We start from the raw sequence: 27,394 nt of genomic DNA on the forward strand, positions 1-27,394 counted from the left end.
GGGAAGGGGCAGCGGGTCCGGGAGATGAGTGAGGCCGGGAGGGAGACGCCAGCGCCCGGTGGGGACCCGCCGAGGGCAGATCTGACCTCACACACAGCCGCGAGCACGTTAAATCACGGGGGCAGGAGGGAAAAGCCAATTTCTCCCCCCACCCCCCGAAAGCTACTGCCTTCGTGAGCAATTGGGAAACCGCCCGGGCACTGGCGGGGGCGCCCAGACGGGCCCAGGAAGCGGCCGGAGGGAAGGGCCCTCTTTCCGCAGCGGTGGGGCCTGGGCAGCCGCAGGTCGCAGGCCCTGAGCAGTTCACCAGCCGCTTTGGTTCAGCTGTTCTCCTGGTTTCCTGGGGACGCAACCGCCTCTGGCCACCAGGTGGGCCAGCGGGTGGGCCAGGGCTGCAGGCCTGCGTGCTGGGGACTGAGCAGCCAGGCCCAGCACGGGGAGAGCAGGGTCTGGTCACAGACACGGCCCCTCTGTCAGGGGACCCCCCCCCCCCGAGGCTCAGGGGCTTCCGATGCCCTGAGGACGCAGGTCCTTGTGGACAGGTGGTCCTGGCCAGGTGCAGGCTCCGTGGCAGCAAAGTTCGGTGGGGCGAGCCTCAGAGCCCCAGGCCTGGTCACCACAAAGCAGCCTGGTGTAGGGACTCCGGGGAGGGGCGCTGGGTCCCCCCAGAGCTAAGGGGGAGGCTGCGGGCCCATGTGTGCAGCTGGGGCGCCAGGCCTGTGGAGTCCAGGGGGGCAGCCGGGGCAGCAGCCTCTGCTGTGGGTGATGGCCTCTGACCCCACCCCTCCGGCCCCTGGAGGTCAAGCCAGAGCCGGCGGGCAGCCCCTTGCTTGGAGATGGTCATTTCCAACACGGACAGCCGCGCCGAGTCAGCCTGGCCTGCAGACGCCTCTGCCCGCCCCTGGCCCGGGAGTACGACGGGCCCATCCCGCTGAGGGCAGCAGAGGCCACCTGCGAGGAAGTAGGGGCCCGTCACCTGTGGGGTCTGCGGCGGGGAGGGAGTGGGGATCTGCAGGGGGGGATTGGAGGCAACCAGGAAGCTGGCTCCCCGGCCTGGACAGCACTCCTGCAGAAAGCAGGGGTCAGCTGCTGAGAGGACAGCGCCATGTGCAAGCTCTCAGGAGCCTGACCCGTTTGGTCAAGGAGAGTGTCTGTGTCCCCCCTAAATCCCGATGTTGGGGCCCCAATCCCCAGCAGCTCAGAGCATGACTATTTAGAGATGGGGTCAGCGGTGTCTCAGTGGGGCTGGGTCACGGGGCAGCCCTGACCCAACAGGACGGGGTCCTTGGCCGAGGCGCAGGACAGACTCCCAGGGACGCCGCGAGGCCCCGGGGACGCATCCACGGCAGGGGGAGGCTGGGGCCGCCCAGGGAGCCAGCTCTGCTCCCCCGGGCGCTGGAGGCAGGAGAGCCGGCCGGCTGCTGGCGGGCAGGATGCCGGGCGCCCTGCGGACACAGTTCCCGCTGGAAGGACAACCCCAGCCCGTGGAGACGCGGGGGCCAGCAGAGCCGAGCGGCCCTCACCCGCGTCCTGCCTGCTGCCTGGCCCATCTTCAGAGCGTCTTCTTACTTCTCCTGCCTCCACCCAACCAAGGAAAGGCCCAGTGCCAGGCCGCCCGGGCAGAGGGGCCAGCCCGCAGCGGGCAAGCACCAGGCTCCCGGAGGGCTGGGCCACCGGCTCACCTCCGTGGGGCACTGAACCCCAGCCCCTGTGGCTCCGGCGCGCCCCCAAGACAGCTATGGGACCACCTGGGACTCTGTGGCCTGGTCCAGGCCTGGGGGGGCAGCCCCTCCACCCCCTCAGGGCGGAGTCACACTCACAAGTCCACCTGTGCGGAAGGGGGCGCCCCCTGCAGTGCCGGTCAGGAGGAGAAGGCGGGGGCCTCGGCCAGCGGGCGGGACATGCTCTGGATGGCCCACTGCAGGATGCCGTCGAAGGAGTGCTGCGGGTGGAGGGGGGCTGGGGCCGCCAGCGGGTTGAGCCGGGCCCCCCCCCCTCGCCTGGTCTGCAGGCCGCCTGGACCGTGGCATCCCGATGGGCGGGCACCCCCTATCTGACCCCCTGTTCAGATGGGGAGACTGAGGCTTGAGGCCACAGACAGGTCAGTGGGGACGACTCTGCATCCAGAGCTCCTTCTGGGCCCCCAGGCACAGCCACCCAGCTGGGGGGTGACCCCGCCGGCCCCTTCCCTCACTGCTCGGGCCTGCACGGGGAGGCCGGGGCGTTGCCCCCAGTACCCTCACCACGCCAGGTGACCCTGCCTCCTGGGGCCATCCCGACCCGGGTCCCCCCTCCCGCACCCCAGGGTCTGGGAAGACCCTGCAGGGCGAGGCTGGGCCCCCAGGAGGTGTGACAGCCGCCTCGGCCGGGAGCGCAGGAAGGGCCGGCCCGCAGGACGGTGAGGCAGCTGCTTCCTCTTAGGGTGGAGAGTGGCCCGCGAGAGAATGCTGGGGGTACGGGTTGGCAGTTGTCGGCTCCCTGGCAGGGCCGGGCGGGGTGGGGGGTGCCTCTCGGGCACGGGAAGGGGGCGTCGGCCCTCTTGCACGGGGCTCCTGTGCGGGGCCTGGCTGTGCCCAGAGCGGTCTCCAAGCCTCTCCAGGGCGGGGTGTGGCCGGCGCGGGCGGCAGGGAGGGGCAGGTGAGCTACCTCGCTCAGGAGGGACTCCAGGTCATCCCTGTGCAGAGCCGGCTCCTGACCCGAGTCGTCCGCCTGCAGCACCGAGGAGGGAGAGTCGCTGAGGCCCGGCCTGGGGTCTAGATTCCCGGAGGCCACAGCCGGGGGCCCTGGGGGGCAGGGGCCCTCCTCCTCCAGGCAGGCCTTGAGAACCGAATTCTGACCCTGCCCCCTCCGGCGGTGGCGCAGGGCAGGGCAGCGGGCGGGAGGGACCGGGCCCCGGGGAGCTGCCTCCACAGGGGGTGTGGCCCCTGGGACAAGCAAGGGGACTTACAAGCCACTGGAGGGTCCTGCCCCCGAGGAACCGTGCTGGCCACCGTCCAGCAGCGAGGCCAGGTGCCCTGGGGTTGGCGGTGCCACAGGGGCCTTGGGAAAGGCCAGGCCCACCCCACACCCAGCCCCAGGGCGTGCGGGGAAGGGCAGCGGGGCCAGATGGGTCACATTTTGGGTCACGTGGGGGGCGGGCACCCAGCGCAGGTGGGGTGGGTGAGGACAAGCTCCCAGGAGGAGCTGGACTCTGGCTGCTGGGCCCCCTGAGTGGAGCCGGGGGCTGCCACCCACACTGTGTGGGGAGCGGCAGCAGGAGGCAGGGCGGGGGCACCCTTGGGGTGTAAGGTCCAGTGCCCACGCGCCCTGGAGCCAGGCTCCTCCAGGGACCGAGGACAGAGGGTGCCCCCGCCCCAGCGCACCCCTGCCCAGCCAGGTGAGGGGCATCCGGACTCTGCCCTCACCCCACTCCCCTGTAGGGGGGGCAGCCCCCCACACAGCCGAGACCCCAGGAGCAGGGGGGCCGGCAGGGGCGGCTCAGGGAGACTGGGCCTGGCTCAAAGGCAGAGAGGCGGGCGGGGCTCCCGCGAGAGTCTGTTATCAACCCCAGCGAGGGAGCAGGAGATTAGGGGCGCTGGGCGCGGCCCTCAGGTCCTGTCCCTCCCTGGCCCCCGGGGCGCATCTGACCTCAGCGGATGCCGCCTCCCCCGGGCTCGGGCTCGGGTCTCCGGAGCAGGCCTTGCAGCGCGGGGCGGGCCTGCGGGGAGAGAGGCTGCGGGCGGCGGCTCCGCGGACGGGGCCCCCCAGCAGGAACCCCAGCCAGGGCACCCCCCCAGCCCAGCCTCCCCTAGCCCGGCCTCCCCAGCCCTGCCCCCCCCAGCCGGGCCCCCAGCGGCCGGCCTTGCCCGCACTCACCCCGGGCGCGCGGCGCCCCCCGGGAAGTGGCAGCGCCAGTGGAAGGCCAGGGCGCAGCGCCCGCACCGCAGCAGCCCCGCGCCGCCCCCGCACACGCCGCACCGCCCGGCCGGGCCCTGCGGGACGCGCAGCAGCGGGTGACCCCTGCCTGGCGCCCGCCCGAGGGCCTGGGGTGTCCGCCCGGCGGGCCCTCTGGACCCCACGCAGCTTGGAGACACCAGCGCCCGCCTCGCCCACGGGCCCCGCCCTGCGGCCTGGTCCCGGCCCCCAGAGGGGTGGGAAGCGGGGGGAAGTGGCACGCGTGCTGGCCTCGTGAGGAAGTGGGGGGCCGTCAGAGGCCGGGACCCCTCCCGGGGCCTCCTCCCAGCCCCCAGAGCCCCCACCCTCGCCCAGCCCTGGCCCCTCCAGGCCCCTCCTCTTGCCCTGCAGACCCCTCACCTGCTGCCCCTCGGGGCCCGCACACAGGAGGGGGCGCAGAGCCAAGGGGTCCAGCTCGGGGAGGGGCTCTGCGGAGGGCGGGGCCGGCAGGTGCTTGTAGACGGCTGCAGCGTCCGCCCCGGCGGGGGGCTCCCTGGGCAGGCCCCCGGCCTCCTCGCCCGCCGACCTCAGACCCAGGAGAACCTGGCCGGAAGGGGCAGTGCCAGCAGGGGGTCACAGGGGACTCGCCCAGCGCCGCTGCTGGAACCCCGGGAACCCCGGGGGGACCCCGCACCAGGCAGGGAGAGTGGGGTGCACTTCCGGGCTCTGCAACTTTCACAAGACCCGGGCCCCTTCCTGCTAAGGAGGGCTGCCCGCCCGGCACCTTCCCCCACCGCCACCCCCCCGCATGCCACGGCCTCTCGCCTGCCGCACAGGGAGCCTCAGGCGATACGGGCGGTGCGCGGGGTCCCCTGTGTGGGGCACACAGCCCCCCAATCAGAGCATTAAGACCCTGAAGGCCCTGTAGAAAGTCCACCCCTGGGTCACCGGGGTGCGGGTCTGTGCTGGGGGTGCAGACATAGGCCTGGGGCAGGCGGTGCCTACCGGGGTGACTGTGGGCGGCTCGGGGAGCCGGGGCTCCTCCACCCGGAGCAGGTCCCTCGGGGCGCGTCCCTGGAGGCAGCTGGAGCACCTCCACATGCCGCTGCCACGTCCCGGCAGGAGCGAGGGGGGGCGGGGAGGAGGCAGAGCAGAGGACAGGCCCAAAGGGAAACTGAGGCCAGGCGGGAGGGGCAGAGCCCCGGGGAGGGCCTGGGCTGTCACTGCAGGGGAGGCCCTCGCCAGGCTGGGCCGTGTCCCCCCTAGTGCTTCTCCAAAGAGCCCCACACCTGACAGCCCTGCAGGCGGGGCCTCCCGTGCTCGGGAGGGGCAGAGAAGAGGCTCAGCTGAACCCCCTTGTTTTAGCGCCAGTGTCTGAGCCCCAAAGAGAAGTGACCTGGCTGGTGCTGGGGGCGGGGGGGGGGCGGGGAGCTGCTGGAGGAGGGCGGGGCCTGGTGGGGCAGGTGATGGGGACACCGGGCCTCTGAACCCCAGCACCTACTGGGGATCACACCCGCATCCCCACCCTTGGGGAGGCAGCCTTGTCCTCTTGCTCCCCAACTCCAGAGGGGACTTTGCTTGGGAGTGGGGTTCAGCCACTGCTGGGGCGCGGCTGGAGTGGGGGCGGGGCTGGGAGGGCCGGCAGCACCCTGAGCCGCTCACCTGGGGACGTCCCTGAGCGGCGGGGACAGGCAGCGCAGGTGGAAGGCGCGGGGGCAGCCGTCGCAGCAGATGAGCTCCCCGCCGTCGCGGCACACGGCACACTCGTCCTCGTTCTGCGGTGGGACATGCGGCCCTGAGGCTGCGCCCCCCCCAGCGCTCTGCAGCAGTGCCCGGGGCCTGCTCCCCTCCTGGCACTTGCCCGAAATTCCCCACTCCTGGGGTCCCCGAGACCCTCCATCCCTGAGGTTCTAGTCCCCTAACTCCACCAGCCTCTCCCGGCACCTGCGCCCCAGGCACCCCGGACCGTCCCCCCACGGCTGCCCCCACAGACCCGCCTCCCATGCCGCCTCCCTGCCAGCCCTGGCCTGGATGGCACCGTGCCCACCTTCTCCAGAACAGCGGCCCCCACCCCAGCACCCCAGCCCCCAGCCAGCTCCTGGGCGTTACCTGGTGAAGCAGGGGCTCGCTGGGGAGGGCCGGAGGGGCCGGGCCCCTGCCCTGCTGGCCTGTCCTCATGTCGCCCCCGCCCTGCCAGGGAGGAGGGTGGTCACCAAGGGGCAGCAGCCGGGCTCCTCTCGGAGCCGCCCCCAGTGAGCTCCAGCCCGGAGGTCCCGGGGTGCGGAGGCCAGGCCCCCCTGGGGTGGGTGGGCAGCACTCACAGGGGCGGCGGTCTGGGGTCCCTTGGCTCGGACCAGAGTCTTCAGGCCCCCGCTGCCGCCGCCGCGGGTCCTGCTCTTCCCCGCACCCGGGTCCTCACCCTTGCCAGGCGTGTAGAACTCGCTGCCCACCTGGATGCACTTCTTGGAGCCGGCTGCGGGGAGAAGCCAGCTGGCCCCGCCCGCCCCGCGCCCCACCCCGGGGTCAGCCCGGGCCTCTGCCCAGGCGCTGGCTCCCTGCCTGCCCCCACCCCGTCAGCGCTGACGCAAGGAGGGCTCTGTCCTGGGGGATGCGCCCCCACACTCACGCCCACCTGCAGCCCCGGCATGACCCTCTCTTAGAGGGGACCCGCGAAGGGGGCTCACGCTGGGCCCTGAGCCCCATAGTGTGTCCTCGGGAGAGGAGGGGGCGGCAGGGAGGAGGCCGAGGGGCCGAGGGAGGCGCTGCCACCTCCAAGCCCCACAACAAGGCCTCCGCACCCCCAGCTCTGGCACCTGTGACTGCCTGGGGCAGGGCTCAGCCGAGCCCACCCCAGTGGGCAGACCAGCCCCCCCATCCTCGCGCCCCAGCGGGTGCCCAATGTGGGGGTGCCGGGGGTAAGCGGGCGTCCTGCAGAGGTCTGCGTGGGCGTGGGGCTGCGAGGGCTCCGGAGTGGTGCGGGCGTGGCCTCACAGGCGGCCCGGCCTGCGTGTCCAGGGGCCCCGCTCCTTGGGCAGCCCACGGCCCCGGGCCAGCAGGAGGGGGGGACGCGGCTGCCGGCGTGCGGTGGCGCCCCGCGGGGGCTGCGGGCAGCAAGCGGCAGGGCCCCATTCTACCTGACTCGAACACCTGCTGGATGAGGACCCTCTCCGCGGCCCCGCGGGCTCCTGCCACGTCCCCGGAGGACATGGCCACGGCTCTCTGCACCGAGGCGGACAGGGTCTGAATTCCTGCAGAAGGAGCCGCCCAGGGGTCACGCGCCGGGAGGCGGCCCCACGCAACCCCCAACATGGGCAGAGGGAGGGAGAGGCGGCTTCCCACCCTCCACAGACGGACAGACAGTGCGGGCAGACAGCCGTGGGCTCCGGGGTCCGTGCCCTGGGCACGGCAGGGGGCAGAAAGGGACAGGGCTGTGTCCAGCCAAGCGGGCAGGAGGATCCTCTGGGAGGAGCAGTCTGAGCAGGCCCTGAGGATGGGGTGCTGGGACCCCCCACTGGGTGACCCGAGGGTCCTGTCCTTTTTCTGGGGTGTGGATGTGCAGCTGCAGGGCTGGGTGAGGGGCCAGGCCAGGGCATCCCAGCAGCCAGCACAGGCCCTGAGAGGGTGGACCCCGCCAGGCCTGCGGTGGGCGGCTCACCGTTCCCCGGGGTGGGGCGCTGCTGCTCCACACTGCTCTCCGGCCTCCTGGGGGGCTTGACCTTGGCGTGGGAGCCTGCAGGGGGAGCTGTGTGCCCAGAAGGGAGACCCAGTGGGATGTCAGGCAGGGCCCCTCATCTGTGGAAGCTCACCTGCCCACCTGCCCTGGCGCCCCGCGTGTCACCTCGGTGCCCCAGGGGACCGCTGTGGCCTGATGACCCAGAGGAGGCCTGGAGGGGCTCCCCCCGGGGTACCTGGACTGGAGGTGCCCCTCAGGCCCGGGGCTGCTGCTGGGGCCACCCGTGGCTCCTCCACAGCCTTCCTCTTGGTGGGGGGTCTGGGCAGCAGCACTGAGGCCTTGGGGCTGCTGGGGGGCCTCCTCCCCTTCCGGGTCTGGCTGAGGTCCACATCTGCGGGGCAGGGGACGCAGGAGGCGCTGAGCCCGGACTCCAGAGCCGACACCAGGCAAGGCACAGCTTGGTCCCAGGGGTGGCTGGGACCCCAGCACCGCTCGCTGCCCCCTGGCCGCCAGCTGCCCGCCTGGCACGGGGAGCCCCGCAGCATTCGGCTGCCACCCCCACCTTTGGGGAAGCTGTCCAGCACGGGCTGCAGCCGAGCGTATCTCTCCAGGTTGTAGTCCTTAAAGAGGACCCTCCAGAAGTCCAGGATGGCGGCGCCGTCTTGGGTCAGGAGCCAGGAGAGCAGCGCGTGCGTGGCCTGCGGGCAGCCCTCCCTCTCCTGCAGACGCAGGGTCTCCTGCCGCGGGAGTAGCGGCTAGAGGGCAAGCGCCGGCGGGGAGGTGGCCGCGTGGGCAGGGCCCTGGGCCCACTCCTGGCCCCGAGGGGCGGTGGAGAGGCGGTCGGCGCCCCGCGGGAGGGGACGGTCCGCGGCGCCGGGGCGGGCGCGGGGCTGCGGCCGGGCTCACCTGCAGCTTGTCCTCGGGACCACGTCGTGGTCGGCCAGCGCGTGCAGCAGCGGGAAGGCGCTGTCCACGGCCACCGCGATGTCCGTGCGGTGCCTGCGCAGGAGCTGCCGCAGGGCCGCGTCCCCGCCCGCCCGGGGCTCGCCTGCCATGGGGCGGGGCTGGGGGGTGGGGAAGCCCCTTTCCAGGCCTGGGGTCCCGCTGGCGCAGGGCGCTGCAGCCGCACCCTGCAGTGTCTGGGCCTCGGGGCTCCCAGGCGGGCAGGCAGGCGAGCGCGCGGCGGGCCGGCCCGGCGGGACTGTTATACTGACTCCCGGCAGGAAAAGAGCAAAGGCTGCGCCCCCGAGCCAATCAGGGCCCAGCCCCCCCTCAAGGGACGGGGAGGTTCCTCTGGGAGGCCAGTCTGAGCTGGCCTGGGGCACGGGTGCCCGGACGCCCGGGAGCACACCTGGGGAGGACCGCGGCAGGGGTGAGGGCAGGGGTGTGGCGGAGGGGAAGGCGCTCAGCCGGCCTGAGTCAGGCGCAGGGGGAGTTGTCATCTCAGGAGCCCCAAGCTGTGTGTGTGGCTCCCGGCCATGCAGGCCCAGACGGGCTGGCTCCCCCATGGAATGCTCTAGAGACTCTGGCCCTGGAGCAGGCCCCCCATCTTCTGTGTCTGAGCCCCCCAGCTGCAGAGCTGGGAGAGAGGGGCCGAGGAGCTGGGGTGCTGGGGCAGCCCTGTCCTGCTCTGGGCCTTCCGCAGCCACCCAGAAGGGCCCGTCCCTGGGGCGTCTTCCCTGGCCCCTGGCTGGACGCACACACGCGGGGGGTGCCATGGCCACGCAACCCTGGGGCCGACTTCCCACCCCCACCTCGAGGCCCGGGCCCCTGGCTCGGACGCTGGGCTATGACCACGGACAACACGGAGTCACAGGGACGGGCGCCCGCGGGCAGCCACGGAGGCACAGGCGGTGCCAGGGAGCCTGGGCAGCTTTGGGGTGGCCGGTGCTCAGCCCCCTCCCTCCTTTGTGCTCCACCCCCTGACACCACTGCACCTGTGCATTTCCTGGCCCTTGCAGCCGAGGTTCTGGAAGGAACCACAGGCCCTCGGGAGGGAATTCACAGCCACGGGGCAAGGCTTGGCTTGGGCTGAGTCTCAGCAGGTGGCCTGTCCTGGGCGGCGCCCCCTGCTTGGAGGCTCCGGGGAGTTTTGGACTTTCCTGGCCGTGGGGGTTTCCGTCATGGCCCCTCGCCATGGTTGGCCCGGAGCCCCTGAGAGGCCAGGGTGCCAGGCCCGGCCCTGCCCACCCCCTCCAGCCGGCTCCTCAGCTCCTGCTCCTGGTGGGCCTCTCAGCTCTCTCCCGGGGAGGCCCGCCCCACACGCAGGGTGACCCGCTGCCCGCCTGTGCCGGGCCTACCCAGCCTCCAAGGCCACCCTCATTTTGTCTCAGAGCTGCCCTCGGTCAGCGGGGTTCCCCGCTCTGCAGATGAGGGGCCCAAGGCCAAGTCAAGGAACCCGGCAGAAGCCACCCAGCCGTCCACAGACCGCGGGTCAGCGCTCCCAGGACCGGGCAGTCCTCAGGGCCCGTCTCAGCGGGTGTGCCGGCCTGCCCAGCTGAGGGGCCACCAGAGGTCGGAGGAGCAAGCTCCATGGCCCAGTGGGGGCTGGCGGAGGGGGCACTTGTGGGCGAAGGCTGCTGCATGACGGAGGGCCACGTGGGAGGTGCGGCTGGTGGACAGTGGTGACAACGGTAAATCTCACACAGAACGCCACGCACTAACCGAGCAGCCAGCTGGCCACGCGCGCCACGGCCGAGTCCTCTGTTCCGTCCCGCCGGTCCCGTCAGTCCGCCGGCCCTGGCACCCCTGTCTGCTGGCCAGAGACAACTCCTCCCACTCGCCCACATTCTTTTTCAAAGCCACGGTAGCCGTTGTGGCTCTTTAATTTTCCAAAAGCACTTGAGCTTGACCTTGTTCCTCGCCTGGATTTTAACAGGAGCCGCGAGCCCTGCACACCAGTCTGTGGGCGCCGCACTGTGTGGAGCGGCGCAAGCCGGGCCCCGTGATGTCGTTTTTGGAGTGAGTGCGGGGTCCTTGGGGTCCCTCTGGGAAAGGTGTCCCCAAAGTTCCCGTTTCAGCGGCCCCGGCGAGTGCCCCGGGCGAGTTTCTCCAGAGACAGAGACGTGGTTCTGTGCCCCGGGCAGGTTTATTCGGGAAGGGACGGGGGAGCAAAGGGCACTTGCGCAGCCGCCAGCGGGCAGGAAGGGCTGCCCGAGAGAGACGGCTCTGCTGAGAGGCTGCATGGCCGCGGGCGGCCTCCGCTGAGGGGGTCCGTGAGGAGACGCCCGGGCAGGTGCAGGCCACGGGCGGGCAGGAGGCCGCTGCCCTGCAGGGGGAGAGTGGGTGACAGGAAGCACCTGCGCGGGCACGGGCGGGCGGAGGGAGCGCTGCCCCGTTGCGGGGGCCGGTTGGGGTTTGGCATCTTCAGGGAGGGCGCATCTTCGCGGGCGGATGGTCTGTGCCCCTGACCCTCCCTGTAGCGGTGGGTGGTTTCTGGGTGTGGCGCCTCCTGATCTGGGCGTCGGCGCCTCAGGGTCTTGGTTCCCATAACCGGGTTAAGGGATTACGCTCCCCCCGCCCCGGCCTCCTGTGAGTCAGGCTCCTGACCTCGCGTCTCCCTTGCGGTTTTTCCATCATCCTCCATCACCCCGCACCCCGTGTTCAGAGCTTCTTCAGCCTCCTCCGTCACGGCCTCGGCCTTCCCAGCGCACGGGCCCGCGCCTGCCTGGTAGACTCGCGCCCACGTACTTTTGGGAATAACCATTAACGTGGGGTTCAGCCTTGCACCGCGCCGCTCTACGGTTAGAACGCGGGTCCCGCAGGCCCTGGGGCCGCCGGCCTTGGGGCTCGCTGCACGGCTCCCGCTCCAGCGGACGGTGGGCAGTGAGAGGCAGCCTGTCCGCTCCCTGGGTGGGGGTGGGGGTGTCCGCAGGCTCTTCCTCGGGTCCAGGTGTTACAGGACGACCCTGCTATGAAACAGGTTGCCTGACTGTGCCTCACCCGCGGGCTTAAGAAGGGACTTACCCTGCAGGCACGCACAGCGGGCGGCAAAAGGTTTATTTACAGAAGAAAGGGAAAAGGAAGACTCCCTCAGGGAGAAAGAGAGGGAGATAAACTCATGAACTGCTTCCCACCCCTTCTGCCCACCTGGAACCCCCAAGGGCGCTGGGAGCCGGGGACAGCCAAGAGCCGCGAGGCCCGGAGACCGACCTGAGGCCCACGTGCCTGGTTTACACCAGCCCTGGCAGCTTCACCCCACCCTCAGGCCCCGCAGCCCTCCCTTGGGGATGACGGGATTTGCCATTTCCAGCGGCTCGATGGCTTTGGTCTGGAGTGGGGGCGGCGTCCACACAGCCTGCTCGGGACATCATTTCCCCTAACACCGGGAGTCCCTGCATCCTCGGTCCTGAGAGCCCTCACTGGCGTGGCCGTGAGCCGTGTCCTGGGCTCTTTTTGAGGCGGAGCGAGCGGGCGCCTCCACCTCTCCACTCAGCCTGTTAGGCTGGGGAGGGCGCGGGCTGCTTCTGAGCCTGCCTGCAGCTCCAGGCTCAGCCCCTGGGGTCGTGGCTGTGGCTGTGGCTCTTCTCCGCGTTGTGACTCCATGTGCTGGTGTCCTGCGGGGGTTTGCAGGGCTGTGCTGCCAGCGGTGGAATGGAGCCTCTGGGTTCGCCTCGGGGCCCTTAGCTTCGGAGAAGGAATCCGGATGCTCGTGCTGCTCTACACCCAGGCGGGGTCTCACGGCCTGTTTAGGGAAGAGGTGTTTGTGTAGTTCTCTCTGAGCAAAGCTGTCCTAACACCTCGTCCGAGCTGGTGAGCAGACGACGTGCAGGCCCCGGTCACTCGTGTGCTCACGCCTGGGCAGGCGGCCTTGCCCTGGGCAGAGCGCGGCCCTCGTGTGGCAGGACAGTGGCACGGATGGGTCGCCGGACACGCAGCTCCAGTTCAAGACCACAAAGCCCAGAGAGCATCCAGGTCTGGCATGGGGCAGGCACCTGCCAGCATCGTCGGCCTCTGCTGGTGCCTGGCACGCCCTGGGCACTCTGTCCCCGCCAGCAGCTACGGGTCCGGGAGCCCCGAGGCCGCGGCTCTCAGCGTGCCCCTTCCAGAGTGCCCAGCGGGGCCAGCACGTCCACCTGTGCATGCCCGGTGGGTGAAACGTCACCCTGCTGGGGCAGCCGGGGAGTCCCCACCCGCTGGGAGGGCTGAAGGGGTGGAAACCACCCAAGTGCCCCCGGCAGAGGTGGCCAGAGAGCAGGTGGCCCTCGCTGCGCGGGCGCCCCACGGCAGAGGGGACGAGAGGCAGACAGGAAGCCCTGCGCCTGGAGGGCCGCGGGGCAAGGCCGGGGGTGGGAGACTGGGGCTCGGGCCCCTCGCACTGAAATTCGGCCTGACGTGTGAGGACGCGCGGTGTTTTTATGTTTAGGTGGGAGGCGAGACACAAGGGAAATGGCCCCACGCCAGTCAGAGCTCACAGGGTCGGCATTAGAGACACGCGTCCGGCGCCTGCGGCCCCGGAGAGGCCGCCGCGGGCCTGTGCCGGTTCCCGGGTCTGAGCCGCTGGCCCCCGAGCCGGGGAAGGTCGCCGAGGCTGGCGCGAGGGGGTCCGAGGCCAGAGGCCGCCGCTGGGGCCGGGGTGCGGGTCTGCGGCGTGCGGGGCCCCTGGTCAGGCAGAGGGCGCGGGACTCGCCCCGCGCGGCCCCCGCACAAGCAGCTGCGCGTCCGCGGCCTCCGCGCCAAACGCCAGAAGTATTGGAGTACAGACACGAGCTGGGAAAGCGAAACGCAGAAACAGAACGCGGAGGCGGCGCTGCTGAGATTCGACGGGGAAGGCGGAGGCCCCGCGGGAGGCGCGAGATGTGCCCTGCGAACCTCAGACATCGCCGGTGACGGCATCGTGAGCCATCCAGACGCTCGTAACAGGAGAGCATCGGGGCACAGTCTGGAGGGGGGAGCGCCAGTGTCCTTCATCCATAAAACGAGCCTCCAACCGACGCGGAGACGAACACTCGTGCCCACAGGAGGAGCCCGGGAGACGGGCCTTCGCGCTCTGGCCCCCGCGCGGCCTGGAGGCGTCCCCAGAGACCGGCCCGGGCCAGCACCTGGGGTCCAGGCCCGCCCCACTCCGGGGCTCTCGGCCACGTTGTGGGGCACGTCCCGGGGTGCAGTCCGTGCGGGCCAGGAGGGGTGCTGGTGAGTCGCATGGGCCGCGCTGCGCCGGGATGGGCCGCCTGGGGGCTTGGCGCTCGCGGCCTCACCAAGCAGCCTGGTTGCGGCCAGAGGGGTCAGCCTCCGCCCAGGGGAGCCTGGGGCCCGTCCACCCGCGAGCCGGTGCGGGTGTGGGGGGCAGTGGCTGCCGTGGGCCCAGAGCCTGAGAGGCAGGGCTCGCTTTGGGGTCCCCTCCAGCACAGACCCGCCGCCAGGGCTAGTGCCTTCGTTACTCCCACGGCCTTTGCAAGAAGGAACGTTGCTTCCCTCATCACTCAGTCGCCAACAAACATCACAAGACATCGCTCCCCACCCCGAGCCGAGAGCCCAGTGCGTGACAGGACAGGGCGCTGAGCTGCGGGCAGGCCACCCCCCCCCTCCCAGAGGAGGGCGCTGTCCCTTCAGCCTGACCCCGGCTGTGGAGACCTCCAGGTAGGGGTGGGCGGGCGCCAGTGCTATGGCTGCAGCCGAAGCCCCAAGGTGCTCGCTGAGGCCTGCCCTGTCGCCAGCCCGCCCGGGCCAGCTTCTCCCACGTCCGGGAGCAAAGCCCAGAGGGCCCCGGCCAGAAGGAGGATGTGGCGGCTGCGGCCTCCAGCCAGCAGGAGGTCTGGGAGAAGCCCCACAGGAGGCGCGCCACGCAGCCCTCACTCCCCCCAGCTCAACAAAGTGCGTGTGCAGCACAAGTGTAGAGGCAGCGCGTGGGACTCCATTAGTTCATCGAGGGCAAAGACAAAGTCTAAAATTCTGTACCTAGGACAGTCCATAAAAACTGAAAATGAAGAGCCAGGAGAACATACCATGAAGTGCTGGAGCAAAAGAAAAGCCCTGAGAGGCGTCTCAAGCCAGCAGAGCTGCAGACCCCGACGGAAGAGGAGCTCGGGCAACAGTTCTCATAGTGCACGTGAGCAAAAAAAATAATAGTGGAGGAGATAAGGCAGCAGTGGAATAAACACTATTAAAATATGAAGCAGCCACGATTAGAAATAAGAGAGCTAAGAAATACCACCTCCCCAGTGGTGCAAAAGTTAATTCTCAGCACTAGGATGCTCTCAGCAGCCACTGCAGAGTTTGATCCCCGCCAGGGAGCTACCCACACGGCGCAGCAGACCTCGCCTGTCTCCCCGCTGCTCCCCTCAGCAGCGTTTCACTGGCTCCACCTGTTCTGCAACCCACTCTGTCTCTGGCGAATCCTCTCACCCTCCCATGCCTCTGGCCTGTACCCCAGTTCTTGTGTGCATAAATAAATAAATCTTTTTTAAGAAACAAGAAAAACTGTAACTGAATTAAAAAATACAAGTGAGGGCTTCAACATCAGACAAATGCAAGAAATATAATTAATGAGCTGAAAGCACAGCATTGGAGAACACACAAAAGGAACCTGAATAAAACATACAGGGAGACCTCAAAAGATAAGAAAAACAAAACAAACCCCCATAAACAAACTATAAATAAAAAATAACTCAATGGTAATGGGAACTTATGTCTCAACAATCCCCTTAGACATGAAGAGTCAACAGTCACCAAAGGACAAAGAGCCGCTGAGTGGATTTAAAAACAAAATCCAACCTTCTGCTGTTTACAAGAAACTCCTCTTACAAGGCAAGTGGAGATGTAGACGGAAAGGCTGGAGGGCGGTTATACAAGCAAACGACAACAGCATCAGCAACGGCTATGCTTGTATCGGATAAAATAGTCTTGCAACTTTAACAGGTCATGAGAGTTAGACACAGGCTCTGTATCATGACAAGGGTCTGCAGCGGCGGGAAGGCCGCACGGCAGGTTGTCTCCGATTCCAGCAGACCAGACGGGTGAAGGAGAGTCCTGGAGCCCTTGGTGGCTTCCTCAGACTTTCATGGAGCTGTTACATGTAGTGCAGCAACCAGGTACACAGCAGGCAGGGGGGTGGCGGGGCGCGGGTCCAGGAGGCCCCCAAGCCCCCAGCAAGTCTTCACTCTGGGCCTCTCTAGCTTCTTTCTCCCCTTCTTCCTGTTGCCTCTCCCTCCTGCCTCTGCTTCTCTTGGCGAATCTCGATACCTGCCATGGCCCACAAAAGTAAACAGCGCCACTGGAACGCTGTCACAGACGCAGTGCCCCATCAGGCAGGGCAGCCCTAATGGCAGAGGGCAGAAAAGCCTGAAAATCATTTACCCTACAGGGTCTTCTGCAACAGAAAGAAAAACCCATGTGTTTACATCCCTGTGCGTGTGTGTGCGTGTGCACGCGCACCAAATGATGGAGCACCAAGATACACGAAACAATTAGTAACAGAACTAGAGAGATACTTATTGGAAGCTTTTACACCCACTTCTAAGAATGAACAGACCAACGAGACAAATAGAAAAGGAAATAATAGTCTTAACTGAGGAGCCAGACCAAGTAGGTCAGTCAGACACCTGCAGAACACTGCCTCCCGAACCACCCGATCACGTCTTTCTTTCAAGTACACATGGAACATTTTAAAAAGAGACCATATGTTGGCACACCGCTCATTTATTCACAAAACCACAAAGATCAAAATTATATCTAGTCCATTCTCTGACCGTAATGCTATGAAGTTAGAAATCAACCCTAATCGGCCTCCCCGGGGGCGCAGCGGTTGAGCGCTGGGTTGCGGAGCTGCCCGCAGCCTCTGCGGCGCTGGTTCGATCCCCAGCTGCTCCCCGGCCGCCGGCGAGGGTCCCACATGGCGCGCAGACCTCTCCTGCCGCCCGCTGCTCCCCTCAGCAGTGTCCTTCGGTCCTTCTGCCTGCTCTGCTCCCCGCTCTGGCTCTGGTGGATTCTCTCACCCTCCCGCGCTTCTGACTGTACCCAGTGCTTGTGTAAACAAACAAACAAATAAATAAATCTTTAAAAAAGAAAATAAAAAAGAAATCAACCCTAAGAAGAAAACAGGAAAACCATGAGTAGTGGTGACTGAACAACATGCTGCTGAACGGGTATTGTAATATTGGGTAAAAGAGAAAAATCAAAGCAGAAAATGGTGACACAAGCTACCAGCATCTGTGGGCCGCGGCAGAAGCAGGCTTAAGGGGAAGATCCTTACAATAAGGCCCACAGTAAAAGCAAGAAAAATTCCATATAAACAACCTACTATCACACCTAAAGTAATTTGAAACAGAGGAAAAAACAAGATCGAAGCTAATAGAGGAAAGGAAATGATACATAAAATAAACAGTTACAAATAAACAAACAGGTAAACAGTTATAAATAAATAAACAAAACAGCTAAAATCCAGCGAGGCTACCACAGAGAGAGGGCGCGGGAGAGAAAAATTAATCCACAGAATCACAAGTGAAGGAGCAGAAACCACTGCAGACAGCACAGAAATACAACAGACCATGAAAGATGATTGTAAACAACTCTATACAAGTAAATTCAGAAGCCTTGACGGAAGGACACATTTTTCAATCAACATCTTCGACCAAGACTAACCCAGGAAGAAACAGCTGAGTTGACGCATCTGCGTGGAAATCACAAGTAACAAAAAATCTTGCAAATTTTTAAAGAAAAACTAATGACCACCTTGCTCAAATTGTTTTCAAAAATACATTTTAGTACATTTTATTTTATTTATTTATCTATGCACACAAGAGCTGGGGTACAGGCCAGAGGCGCAGGAGGGTGAGAGGACTCCCCAGAGACAGAGCGGGGAGCAGAACAGGCAGAAGGACTGAAACCCACTGCTGAGGGGGGCAGCGGGGAGTCGGGAGAGGCCTGCTGCGCCCTGTGGGGAGCTCCCTGGCCGGGGATCGAGCTCGTGCTGCAGCGCTGCTGACAGCTCCACAGCGCTTAACCCCTGCGCCCCCAGGACAGCCTCGGGTGGTGATAGGACCTCAATATTGAAACCAGACTGAGACAACACAAGAAAATGATAGACCAACAGCCCTGATGAGTGCAGAAGATGTCAACAAAACACAGTAAACCGAATTCAGAACATACCACAGGGATCACTGACTACGAAGAAACGGGATTCGCGCCAGGGAACACGCGTGTTTAATACACACCAGCCAATTCCTGCCCCACAACAGGTGCCCCCGAGGAAAGGGAAATGATGTGGTGCCAGGGGCAGGCCAGGGCAAGTGTTTGATGAGGTTCAGCAGCCGCTTGTGCCAGGAACTGCACAAGATGGGAACAGCCTTCCTCGGGGTCGGAAAGGCCGCGCGCCGCACGCCGGGAGCCCACAGCACCCCCAGAAGTGGGAAACTCGGCGTGTTCCCTTGGGTGGCACAAGGCAGAGATGCCCCCTGCCCCAGCTGCTGCAAAGCCCGGGTCAGAGGCTCCGGCCAGAGCCGGGGGCCCGCGCGGGGGGAAGGGACTCCAGGCCAGCGGCAGCCGCTGGGCCCCGCCACCCCATGGCAGTAGGAGCTGCACCCGGGCCTCACCCCCTTTGCCCAGGGCTAGGGCAGCCTGGGGGAGCCCTGCGGAAGGGCCCCTGCGCCCACCTCCTGCCCTCTCCACCCCAGGCCCCCGCCCTCCCTCTCTCCACCGGCCTCCTCAGCCGCACCTCCACCCCGCGGACGCCACCCCCCTCCTGAGCCCGCGCAGGGCTCCCTCACCCTGACCCTGGCCCTCGGGCCTCCACCCCAGCCCCCCAGCCCGGGGCGCTCAACTCCCCAAGCCCCGCCCCCGCTGCCGCCCCCGCTCGCCGCCCCCGCCCCGCAGGGACCCTGCACCCCTCCAGAGCTCACGGCAGCCGCGCCCCCCCTCGCAGGCCACTGCCTTCCGGGTCCCCCCCACCCCCGCCCATGGCCCTCCCCTCCTCGCGGACCCCGAGTGTGGAGACCCTGGATGACCCCGCGGAGCAGCGGGGCCCCGCGCCCTGGCAGCCGCCCTGTGAACTTGGTGAGGCCCCTGTGCCCCGGCCCCCGCCGGCCTGTGGGGTGCCGGGAGAGACCCCCGGCTCCACCGTGGCCCCTCGGGTGGGGGAGTGGGGGACCCACATTGCACCCCGATGGTGGGCATTGGCCCCTGTGTGGGGAGAGGGTTCCCCCAACTGTGGCTGACCCCGTGGCCGGGTCGGGGAGGGAGGCACACCCAGAGGCCCTCTGGCCCCTCACCCCCAGTTCCAAAGGGGGGGTGTCCCTGGGAGGGGAGGGGCCCGTGGGGTGGTGGGCTCAGCGGCAGCAGGGGCTCCGAGGAGAGCGTGGGTCCCCTTCCCCGGCCCGGTGTGTCCCGCCCCGCTCGTGGTGGCCGCCCAGTGCCGGACCCGGACCCAGAGCACAGCATGGACGTCGTCCTGGTGGACCCCGCCGGGCCGCCCACGCCCGCGCCCCCCGGGGCCTGCCGAGGTGAGGAGCGGGACCCTCCACCTCAGACGCGCCGGTTCAGACAGGCCCGGGCCGGCCCCAGACAGTCGACCGTGGGGCAAGGTGGGGAGGGCCCAGCGGAGCCCCCAGCCCAGCTCCGATCCCTGGAGGCAGAATGGGGGGGCGGGGGCCTCCCTGCCAGTCTGACCCTCCCAGCGTCAGGCCGGAGGTGGGCGCAGGGCTCACGGCCGCTTGGTCTGCCCCAGAGCTCCTCGCGCACGGAGTCCAGGCTCGCCGGCGAGACCCAGAAGGTGAGGGCCGTGCTCAGGCCAGGCCAACGGCGAGCTGGCAGGGCTGGCAGGGCTGGCCGGGGCTGGCGGGGCTGGCGGGGCTGGCCGGGGCAGGGCACGCCCACCTCGCCCCATACCTGAGGCCTCGCTCAGAGCCCAGGCCTGGGAGTTGAGGGGGACCTGACTCCGCTGGATGGGTCCGGTCCTAGGAGCTCTCACCAGCTCCAAAGCCACCTGGGCCCCCCACCCCGCTCCTCCCCTCCCCCGAAGCCCCGGGATCTGCCCCCCCCCCCACCGCCTTCCCTGTGACTGGTAGTGTCAGGTCAACTTCTGAGGGAAAAACAGTCACGGGGACTCTGAGGGCCGGGGTGCTGCGGGGGCCCCTCTGCCAGCACTGCATGGCCCCGGGCCACGGGCTCGCCCTCTCCTGAGAGTCCCCGCAGCCCGCGCTCCTGGGGCCTCACCCCTGCGTCCTCTCCCGCGCAGACCTGTGCATCTGCTGCGGCAGCGCCCGGGTGCACACGCAGCACCCGCTGTTTGAGGGCGGGATGTGCGCGCCCTGCAAGGTAAGCGGGGCGGTGGGGGGCGGCCTTGGGCCCTGGCAGGGGAGGGCCTAGCCCGCGTGGCCCTGCCAGGACAGGTACCTGGACAGCCTCTTCCTGTACGACGACGACGGCTACCAGTCCCACTGCTCCGTCTGCGGCGCCGGAGACACGCTGCTCGTCTGCGAGAGCCCCGACTGTACCCGGTGAGTGCGGGAGCAGGGGGAGCGTGGCGGGGGGGGGGGGGGGGGAGGAGGGGGAGGAGCACCGCAGGGAGCACGGAGAGGAGCCCCGTGGGAAGGAAGCACGGCAGGGGGAGGGAGGCTGGTGGGGGAGCATGGGGAGGAGGGGGGGCCCAGCGGGGGCAGCAGGGAGCACGGTGGGGAGGAGGGGAGCACAGTCCCGGGGAGCAGCAGGGAGCGCAGCGGGGGGAGCACAGGGAGAAGCCTGGTGGGGCGGCTTCCTCCAAGGCTCCCGTGCCCACCCTGTCGGGGCCGAGCCGGGAGCCGGGGCGTCTGGGATGAGTGTGTGGCTTGACTTTTTGCTCTCCTTGCTGAGGCACAGCTGTCCCCCGATGATGGTGTGGAGGGGGGCGGAGGGCAGGGTCCCCACGCCCCCAGGGGTGCTGCTGGGCCGCGGGCAGCGGGGCTGTGGTGGGGGGACACCGAGGCAAGCTCCGCCTGTGGCCTCCGCCGGGTCCCTCCGCACGGCCCGTGCCTGCAGCCCCGCCTGCCCCGCGTCCGGCTCCGCGCCGCCTCAGCCCTGGCTTGGCCTCGCCTGCAGGTGCTACTGTTTCCCGTGCGTGGACGCCCTGGCGGGCCCCGGCGCCTCGGGGCAGGTGCAGGCCATGAGCAACTGGGTGTGCTTCCTGTGCCTGCCCTCCCCCCGCTGCGGGCGGCTGTGGCGCAGGAAGAAGTGGCGGGGCCGGCTGAAGGCCTTCTACGACCGGGAGTCGGTGAGGGGCGGACGCGCCCGCGGGCCGGCGCAAGGGGGGAGTCGGGGGACCCGACCCCCGGGGGACCCGGGGGCCCGGGCGCGTCTTCAGTGCCTTTATCGTGGCGATTTCACCCCTCGGCGTCGGGAGTGAGCGTCGCTGGGCGGCGGGAGGCCGGAGCGTCCGCGTGCCTGAGTCCTGCAGGCCGAGCGCCCGGACGTGGGCGTCCACGGTCGTGACTGGCCGCGAACAGGGCAGGGGCTGGGACCATCAAAGTGGCTTAAAGGTCCCCCCCGTCTGAGTTCTGCCCCCGTCCCTGTGGCCGTCACCCGCTTTGGAAATAGGGTCTTTGCAGATATCCTTGGGGGAGGGTCCGGAGGCACCGTCCTGAGTTGGGGGGTCCTTATGAGAGGGGAGCGGGCGGGAGAGACGGACACTCGGGGCCTGGCCAGCGACCCGCACAGGTGCATGTCCAAGGCCCGGGTGGGGCGGGCCTGGGCACCCCATCCCCGGGCCTCCAGGGGAAGCCACCGCTGACCCCTGGGCTTGGGCTCCCGGCGTCCGGGCCCATCCCGTGGCTATAAACCTCGCGGCCTGTCTCCCCAGCTGGGGCTGCCCGGGAGGCACAGGCGGGCGAGGCCGGCGGGTGGGCACAGTGCCTGGGCTGCCGCCCCAAGGCCAGAGAGGAGGACCCAGCGCTGGGCCGGAGGCTGGTGCTCTCGGGGAGCCGGGGGTGGGGGGCGGCCCTGCTGGGCAGGGGCTCCTCTCCGCAGCCTCGGCCAGGCCCCCTGCCCCATGGGGCACCCTGCACAGGTGCTTGGGGGCGAGGGCAGTGGGGTGGAGTCTCCCTGCTGCGGCCTGGGGCTTGGGTGCGTGTCCCCAGGGCCGTTTGCAGCACCGTGGGGCAGACCCCGGGTGTGGCGAGGCCTGGAGGGAGCGGCTCACGGCTCCGGGCTGTGTCCGGTGGGGCACGCTGCCAGGTGGCCTCAGTCCTGGCCGCCTGGGCTGGGGTAACCTGCCCTCCCGCCGCCCCAGGCCCGGAGCCCTAGCCCTGACTCTCCTGCTGGTTCCCCCGGTGCCTTGCGGCGCTCTCTGCCCGCGTGCCCCACTGCTTGGGCCTGGCCTCCAGCCCGGGCCGCTTCAGCCCCGTCTGCCCACAGGGAGCCCCCAAGTGCCGCCCCGTGGGACGGGGGCTGGGAGCTGCTGTCCGGATGGGCCAGCGTGCTGGCTTGGCGGGGTCCTGACAGGAGGGCAGCCCACCCAAGCCCCCACCCTGGGATGGCCGCGTCACGGGAATCTGCGCGCCCAGATTGAGAGGCTCCCGAGCACCGCAGGGCCTGTCTCCCCCGGCCAGGAAAAACAGCTTCTGCTCCCCCGCTGGGGCCGCTGCCCGCCCAGAGGTCAGGGCGTGGGACAGCGTTGCCCCGCAGGCGTCCAGGCTGCCCGCGCTCACCCTGAGAGTTAGTGCCCCGGGCTCTGAGCGCCCCTGCTCTGCTCTCATACAGCACAGCCCCCTGGAGATGTACAAGACCGTGCCCGTGTGCAAGAGGCAGCCGGTCCGCGTGCTGTCCGTCTTCAGGGACATTGAGAAAGGTGGGTGCAGTGACACCCCAAAGTCCAACAATGGAGGCGGGACTGCCTAGCACGAGGTCCACAGGACCCGATGCCGTGTGTGTGCCGTGTGTGTGCTGTGCGCTGCGTGCTATGTGTGGGGCGGGGGCTGTGTGGGGTGTATGTCAGATATGTGTGAGTGGTGTGTGAGGTGGGGGGGTGTTTGTGAGGGGGGTGTGAGTGGTGTGTGTGTGTGAGTGTGGCCTGAGTGTGCACCGTGTCCCGTCTGGCCCCCCAGAGCTGCTGAGTCTGGGCTTTCTGGAAAGGGGCTCCAACCCCGGGAGGCTCAAGCACCTGGACGAGGTCACAGACGTCGTGAGGAAGGACGTGAGTGGGGTGGCCCTTCCCTGGGGTGCAGGTGCCCAGTCTAGCGTGGCCTGTGTGGTGACCCCGCTGTCCGCGAGCGGGGCCAGAACACTCCTCAGTCAGGGAGCGGTTGGGGGGGTGCCTGCCGTGCTCTCATGCAGACGGCCCCCCAGGTGGCGGCATCGGGACCCTCTGAGCCCCATCCTGGGCGGCGGGTGGCCTGGGAGGCCCTGGGGGACCTGGGGGCCTGCCCGCCACACCCTGTGCCCGGACCCGCCCCCGCAGGCACAACATGCCCTCGCTGAGCAGAAGGGGGTGCCATGCGCTGAGAGCCCCGCAGCAGGCGCAGGGCTGGGGCGCAGGGGCTGGCTGGATGGGGCACAGCTCTGCTCCCCAGCTGGCCCCAGAGCACATGGGAGGGCGCGCCCCTGAGAGCCAGGCCATCACCCCACCGCGGGCCGGGACTGTCACGGTGGCCTCAAGGGAGACTCCGGCCCTACCCCTGGGCCCTCCGGTCGGGTGCCGGCTCCCTGCTGCCCCCGCGGCCGCCTCAGCGCCGTGTCCCGCAGGTGGAAGGTTGGGGCCCGTTCGACCTGGTGTTCGGCTCCACGCCCGCCACCGGCCACGCCCGCGCACAGCCTCCCGGTGAGCGCCCAGCGGGCGGGGCAGCCTGTTCTCAACCTCTTTGTTGGGGCCCCTGAGCCCAGGGCGGCGCCGGCGCATGGGCAGGTTCAGCTCTCGCGGGGTGGAGCCTGTGACCAGCCGCTGCCCTCTGGGCGGTGCGCCAGGGCCAGGCCGGCAGACCCGGGGGGGGGGGGGGGGGCGTTGAGCCCCAGCACCGGGGCCGGTGGTGGACGTCGGCCCAGGGCCCTGGACGCGTCCGCAGCCGCCCGGCCCTGCCCTGACAGAGCTTCCGCCCCAGGGTGGTTCCTGTTCCAGTTCCACCGCCTCCTGCAGTACGCCAGGCCCCCGCCCGGCAGCCCGCGGCCCTTCTTCTGGATGTTCGTGGACAGCCTGCTGCTGGCCGAGGACAGCCAGGCCATCGCCACCCGCTTCCTGGAGGTGAGCGGGGCTCCGGGCACGGGGCGGGGCCGCCTGAGGCCACCCCCCGCTGGCGCACACGAGTGAGGACACCAGGAGGGACCCCGTCCTCGCGGCGCGCGCCCCACGCCCCGGCCTCTGCGCCCTCTCCCCACGCCCTCTCCCCGCGCCCTCTCCCCGCGCCCTCTCCCCGCGCCTTCTCCCCGCTGCCCTCTCCCCGCTGCCCTCTCCCCGCGCCCTCTCCCCGCGCCCTCTCCCCGCTGCCCTCTCCCCGCGCCCTCTCCCCGCGCCCTCTCCCCGCTGCCCTCTCCCCGCTGCCCTCTCCCCGCTGCTCTCTCCCGGCTGCCCTCCCGGACGCGGGTTTCCGGCTTGGGTCGGACTCCCCGGGCCTGCGCAGGGGCCGCTGCCCACACCAGGCCCCGCCGGCACCCTCTGGCCTCCTCGGCGGAACCGCGGTGCTGCCGGGACGCCCTCGAGTGGGCCCGCCTGCGCCCCTTGGTGACCTGGGCTGACCGCTCGCCGCGAGGAAGACGGTCCACGGGGCTCTGTTTGGGAGCGACTCGCCGAGTAGTGGCTGGGTCCTGTCGGCGTCCCCTGTGATGCCTGTGGCGCCCACGCGGGCATTTCCTCTCCCGCCCCGAGACAGGAGCGGCAGCTCCCCCCGCCCGCGCCCCAACCCCACCCGGGGCCAGTTGGGGGGGGCGGGTCTTGCTGGGGCGGGTTCCCGTGGCCGGGCCGGTGGCCATGGCCGGGCCTGGGGCACGCGCGCGCCGGGGCTGTGTCTCTCAGGTCCGCTTCGGCCCGGTCTGTGCTCTGGGGCTTCACCCGTGAGGCCCGGGCTGCGCCCTCACGGTGCCTTTGCAGCGCCGAGCCGGGCAGCCCCACACTGTCCCCGCGTCTGCGGCGTCTCCCCGGGAAGTCTGGCCTCTCCGGGCGCGGCTGCCGACCGGACCGGCTCGCAGGCGGCCGCTCACCGTGCTGCGCCCAGGGCCGGAGCAGGGGCCGCCACGGGACACGGGCCCCGGGCCATCGCCGGGCGGCTCAGGCTGGCCCCGAATCCGTAGACAAAAAGGGGGCCTCCCCCGTGTCCTGTAGCCTCCGCCTAAAGGGGCCGCTGTCTCCTTCACCCCGGCCTGGAGCTCAGGCGGGCGCCTGGGTGCGGAGCGGCCGCCGTGGCCAGGGCAGTGGTCTCGACAGGGCAGTCACGGCCCCTCTGCAGCCCTGTGTCCGGGGAGCTGGGCCAGGTTGCCTGGTGTCTGGTGCCAGGGACCGCACGGCTTCTTGCCTCAGTTTCTCCTGCACGACGCTCCCTCCACCTCCTGCCCGCCCTCCCTAGTCCTCCCAGTCCTGACCGCCCTCAGGGGCCCAGGCGGCCGGTGTGCCGACGACTGGTGCTGAGATGCTGCCCCCTGCCGGCACGGCCTCCGCCCCTGGTGCCAGCACAGCCTCTCACCCCCGGGACAGAACCTCTCTTAGCTCCCAGACACCCAGGCCTTCGTCCTCCTCGCCCGACCCACGCGCTCGGGGGCGGGGGCCCCCATGAGCTGCGGGAGGCACATCTTAGCTGACTTCCCGACCTCGCAGGCCACTCGGAGACCCAGCTGTGCCGCGAGGCTGCGCGGGCAGTCGCCGGGACGGTCTCTGTTGGCCACGTGGGGTCAGATGCGGCCCCAGGAGGCCAGGCCTATGTCGGGCGTGGGGGTCCGGGCTGGTGCAGCCGGGTCGCCCGGCCCACTGCCAGCGTCCACCCCGCAGGCCAGCCCCGTGACCATCCAGGACGCCTGCGGCCGGGGCGCTGTGCGCGTCTGGAGCAACATTCCAGCCGTGAGGAGGTTCGTCCCGCGCCCTCCGCGCCCGCGGTCCCCCGGCGCCCCCCCCCCCTGCTGCGACTCCTCTTCACGCGGGAGGGTCCCGACGTGGCCGCCCATCCCCCCGCTCGCTGTAGACAGGCCGGGCCCTGGGGGCGCGTGTCCCCTCTGTGCGGTGGGCTTGTCCCCCACAGAGGCGGGTCTCCCGGGCGGCCCGAGGGACCCAGGGGAGCCTCAGGGACTGGCCCGCGTTCCTGCCCCCGCCGCCCCGGGGTCCCCGTGAGCCCCTCCTCTGCAGCAGGGACGTGGCCTTGGCCTCCGGAGACGCGGTGGCGCTGCTGGCGGGGGGTGGGCAGGACGCGCTGCCCCCCGGCCCCGGGCCCGGCCCCGGGCCCACCCGGCTGGTGAGGAGCAGCTTTCTCCCGCTGAGAGAGTATTTCAAGTATTTCTCAACAGAAGCCACTTCCTCCTTGTAGATGAGTCATTTACCGTGAAAAGAAAAAAAGGATTTTTCATAGAACAAAGACGACTTTCCTTGTATTGCCTCCCCGTGCTGTTTATTTCCTGGCCTTGGGGCTCCCCGCGGCTCTGGGGGGCGTGGTGGGGGACCCTGCTCTGCTTCCAAAATGTCTCTGTGCGGCTGGGGGTCACAGCACATCTGCTAGGGGTCACCATGAGGCCATCCTCGGTGTCTTGGGGTGCGGTGTGCGGGCGCAGCCTGTTCCCTGCAGGTCTGGCGCGAGGGGCGGCTGCACAGTGGGGCTGCCCCCCCCCAGCCCCGTCACAGAGCTCCGTCGCTGCCCCTGCGCCCTGGCAGTGCACAAAACACCCCACTTGGCCAAGCAGAGGCTGGCGAGCTGGGGGGGACACGGAGAGGGCCCCAGCAGGGCCAGGCCAGTGCCTTCCACGAGGGCGTCCCCGCTCAGGGCTCCTATGCCCCAGGACCCGCTGCCCTGGCCTCCGGGGACGGGGGTGGCCCACAATGGAGGTCACCCGGGCCCTGGGTCCGAGGAGATTTCCTCAGGGTAGTCAGAGACCTGCCACAAGCCACTTAGACAGAGACTGCCGAGCAGACCCGGCCTGCCCAGGGCACTGCCGCCTCGGCCAGCGTGGGCTCCCGGTGCCCGGGGAACCAGACTCCCCACGACTGTCGAGGGGCGTGGGGCTGAGCCCTGAGGGTCAGCTTCAGGCCGGACTCGCTGGCCCCGGTGCCGGGCCCTGCTCACACTCTCCCCAAGTCTCTGAAGCTGCTGTTGGGGTGACAGTGGGGTGAGGCCGGGGTGAGGCTCAGTCAGCAGGTGGACTCGGAGCAAAGCGCATCACCTGCATGACACGGTGGGCGCCTGCCCCCCGGCCCGGCTGCTGAGCCCTGACTCTAAGGGGATGGCTGTGGGGGGGCTGGGGTGGACGGGTGGCTCCAAAACAGCAGGGGATGGTGCCCCAGAGGCCCGAGCTTGCCCCATGGGCCCTGGAGCCTGTGTCCAGCAGGCGCTCCTGGCTGCAGGGCCCTGAGCCCAGAGCTGGAGGACACCCCCCACCCCCAGGGGCCCAGCGGGGGAGCAGGCCTCACCCAGGTGCTGAGCGCCAGCGGACGAGGCCCAGTAGCTGCACCCCAAGAGCTCTCACAGCGCCCAGCCTTGGGCCCTGCCGGTCCTGCGACCCAGGCCTGGCCTCCTGGCTCCCTCCCGCGCGTCTCCAGGGCAGCCTCCCCGGGCAGTGCGGCCGCAGGGCGGTCAGCGCTGGCCTGAGCGGGAGGCACCGCAGCCCCCAAGGACGGGCGGGGAGGGGCACAGAGGCTGCCTGGGGGGCGGGGCCTGGCCTCGGGAACCCCCTCCCGCAGGAGGCGGCTCCGGGACGGGGACCCCGGCTGTGACCCAGCCGTCCCCCCGCAGCGTCCTGCCCGCCGCCCCTGCAGGCGACCCC

General features: G+C 69.1%; 2 protein-coding genes across 2 annotated transcripts; one reads left to right on the forward strand and one right to left on the reverse strand.

Moving 5' to 3' along the window:
* Window positions 1-920: 920 nt before the first annotated feature.
* Window positions 921-8,601, reverse strand: AIRE (autoimmune regulator). The gene is given in 17 exon segments (XM_037524770.2): window positions 921-951; window positions 1,821-1,942; window positions 2,647-2,838; window positions 3,628-3,697; window positions 3,856-3,971; window positions 4,294-4,476; window positions 4,879-4,978; window positions 5,536-5,648; window positions 5,921-5,923; window positions 5,983-6,063; window positions 6,195-6,346; window positions 7,008-7,121; window positions 7,529-7,603; window positions 7,782-7,937; window positions 8,109-8,283; window positions 8,453-8,472; window positions 8,475-8,601. Coding segments are annotated over 16 exon segments (1,758 nt in total). The 3' UTR covers window positions 921-951; window positions 1,821-1,861.
* A 9,837-nt stretch (window positions 8,602-18,438) lies between these two features.
* DNMT3L (DNA methyltransferase 3 like) lies at window positions 18,439-26,038 on the forward strand. The gene is made up of 12 exons (XM_037524772.1): window positions 18,439-18,535; window positions 18,892-19,062; window positions 19,206-19,250; window positions 19,716-19,795; window positions 19,865-19,977; window positions 20,555-20,726; window positions 22,211-22,298; window positions 22,555-22,643; window positions 23,192-23,267; window positions 23,545-23,684; window positions 25,419-25,495; window positions 25,770-26,038. Exons 1-12 carry the CDS (start codon window positions 18,439-18,441, stop codon window positions 25,945-25,947), a joined length of 1,326 nt encoding a protein of 441 aa, XP_037380669.1. The 3' UTR covers window positions 25,948-26,038.
* Window positions 26,039-27,394: the final 1,356 nt, after the last annotated feature.

Source organism: Talpa occidentalis, unplaced genomic scaffold (genome assembly GCF_014898055.3).
Source record: "Talpa occidentalis isolate TD23 unplaced genomic scaffold, MPIMG_talOcc4v2.1 talOcc4.4, whole genome shotgun sequence".
Lineage (NCBI taxonomy): Eukaryota > Metazoa > Chordata > Mammalia > Eulipotyphla > Talpidae > Talpa > Talpa occidentalis.

Bases quoted from the DNA above. Each gene is read 5' to 3' on its own strand.
- DNMT3L (XM_037524772.1), top strand. From the start codon at position 18,439: ATGGCCCTCCCCTCCTCGCGGACCCCGAGTGTGGAGACCCTGGATGAC. The intron at 19,251-19,715 runs GTGAGGGCCGTG...TCTCCCGCGCAG, and splicing joins TCGCCGGCGAGACCCAGAAG to ACCTGTGCATCTGCTGCGGC. The intron at 22,644-23,191 runs GTGAGTGGGGTG...CGTGTCCCGCAG, and splicing joins CAGACGTCGTGAGGAAGGAC to GTGGAAGGTTGGGGCCCGTT.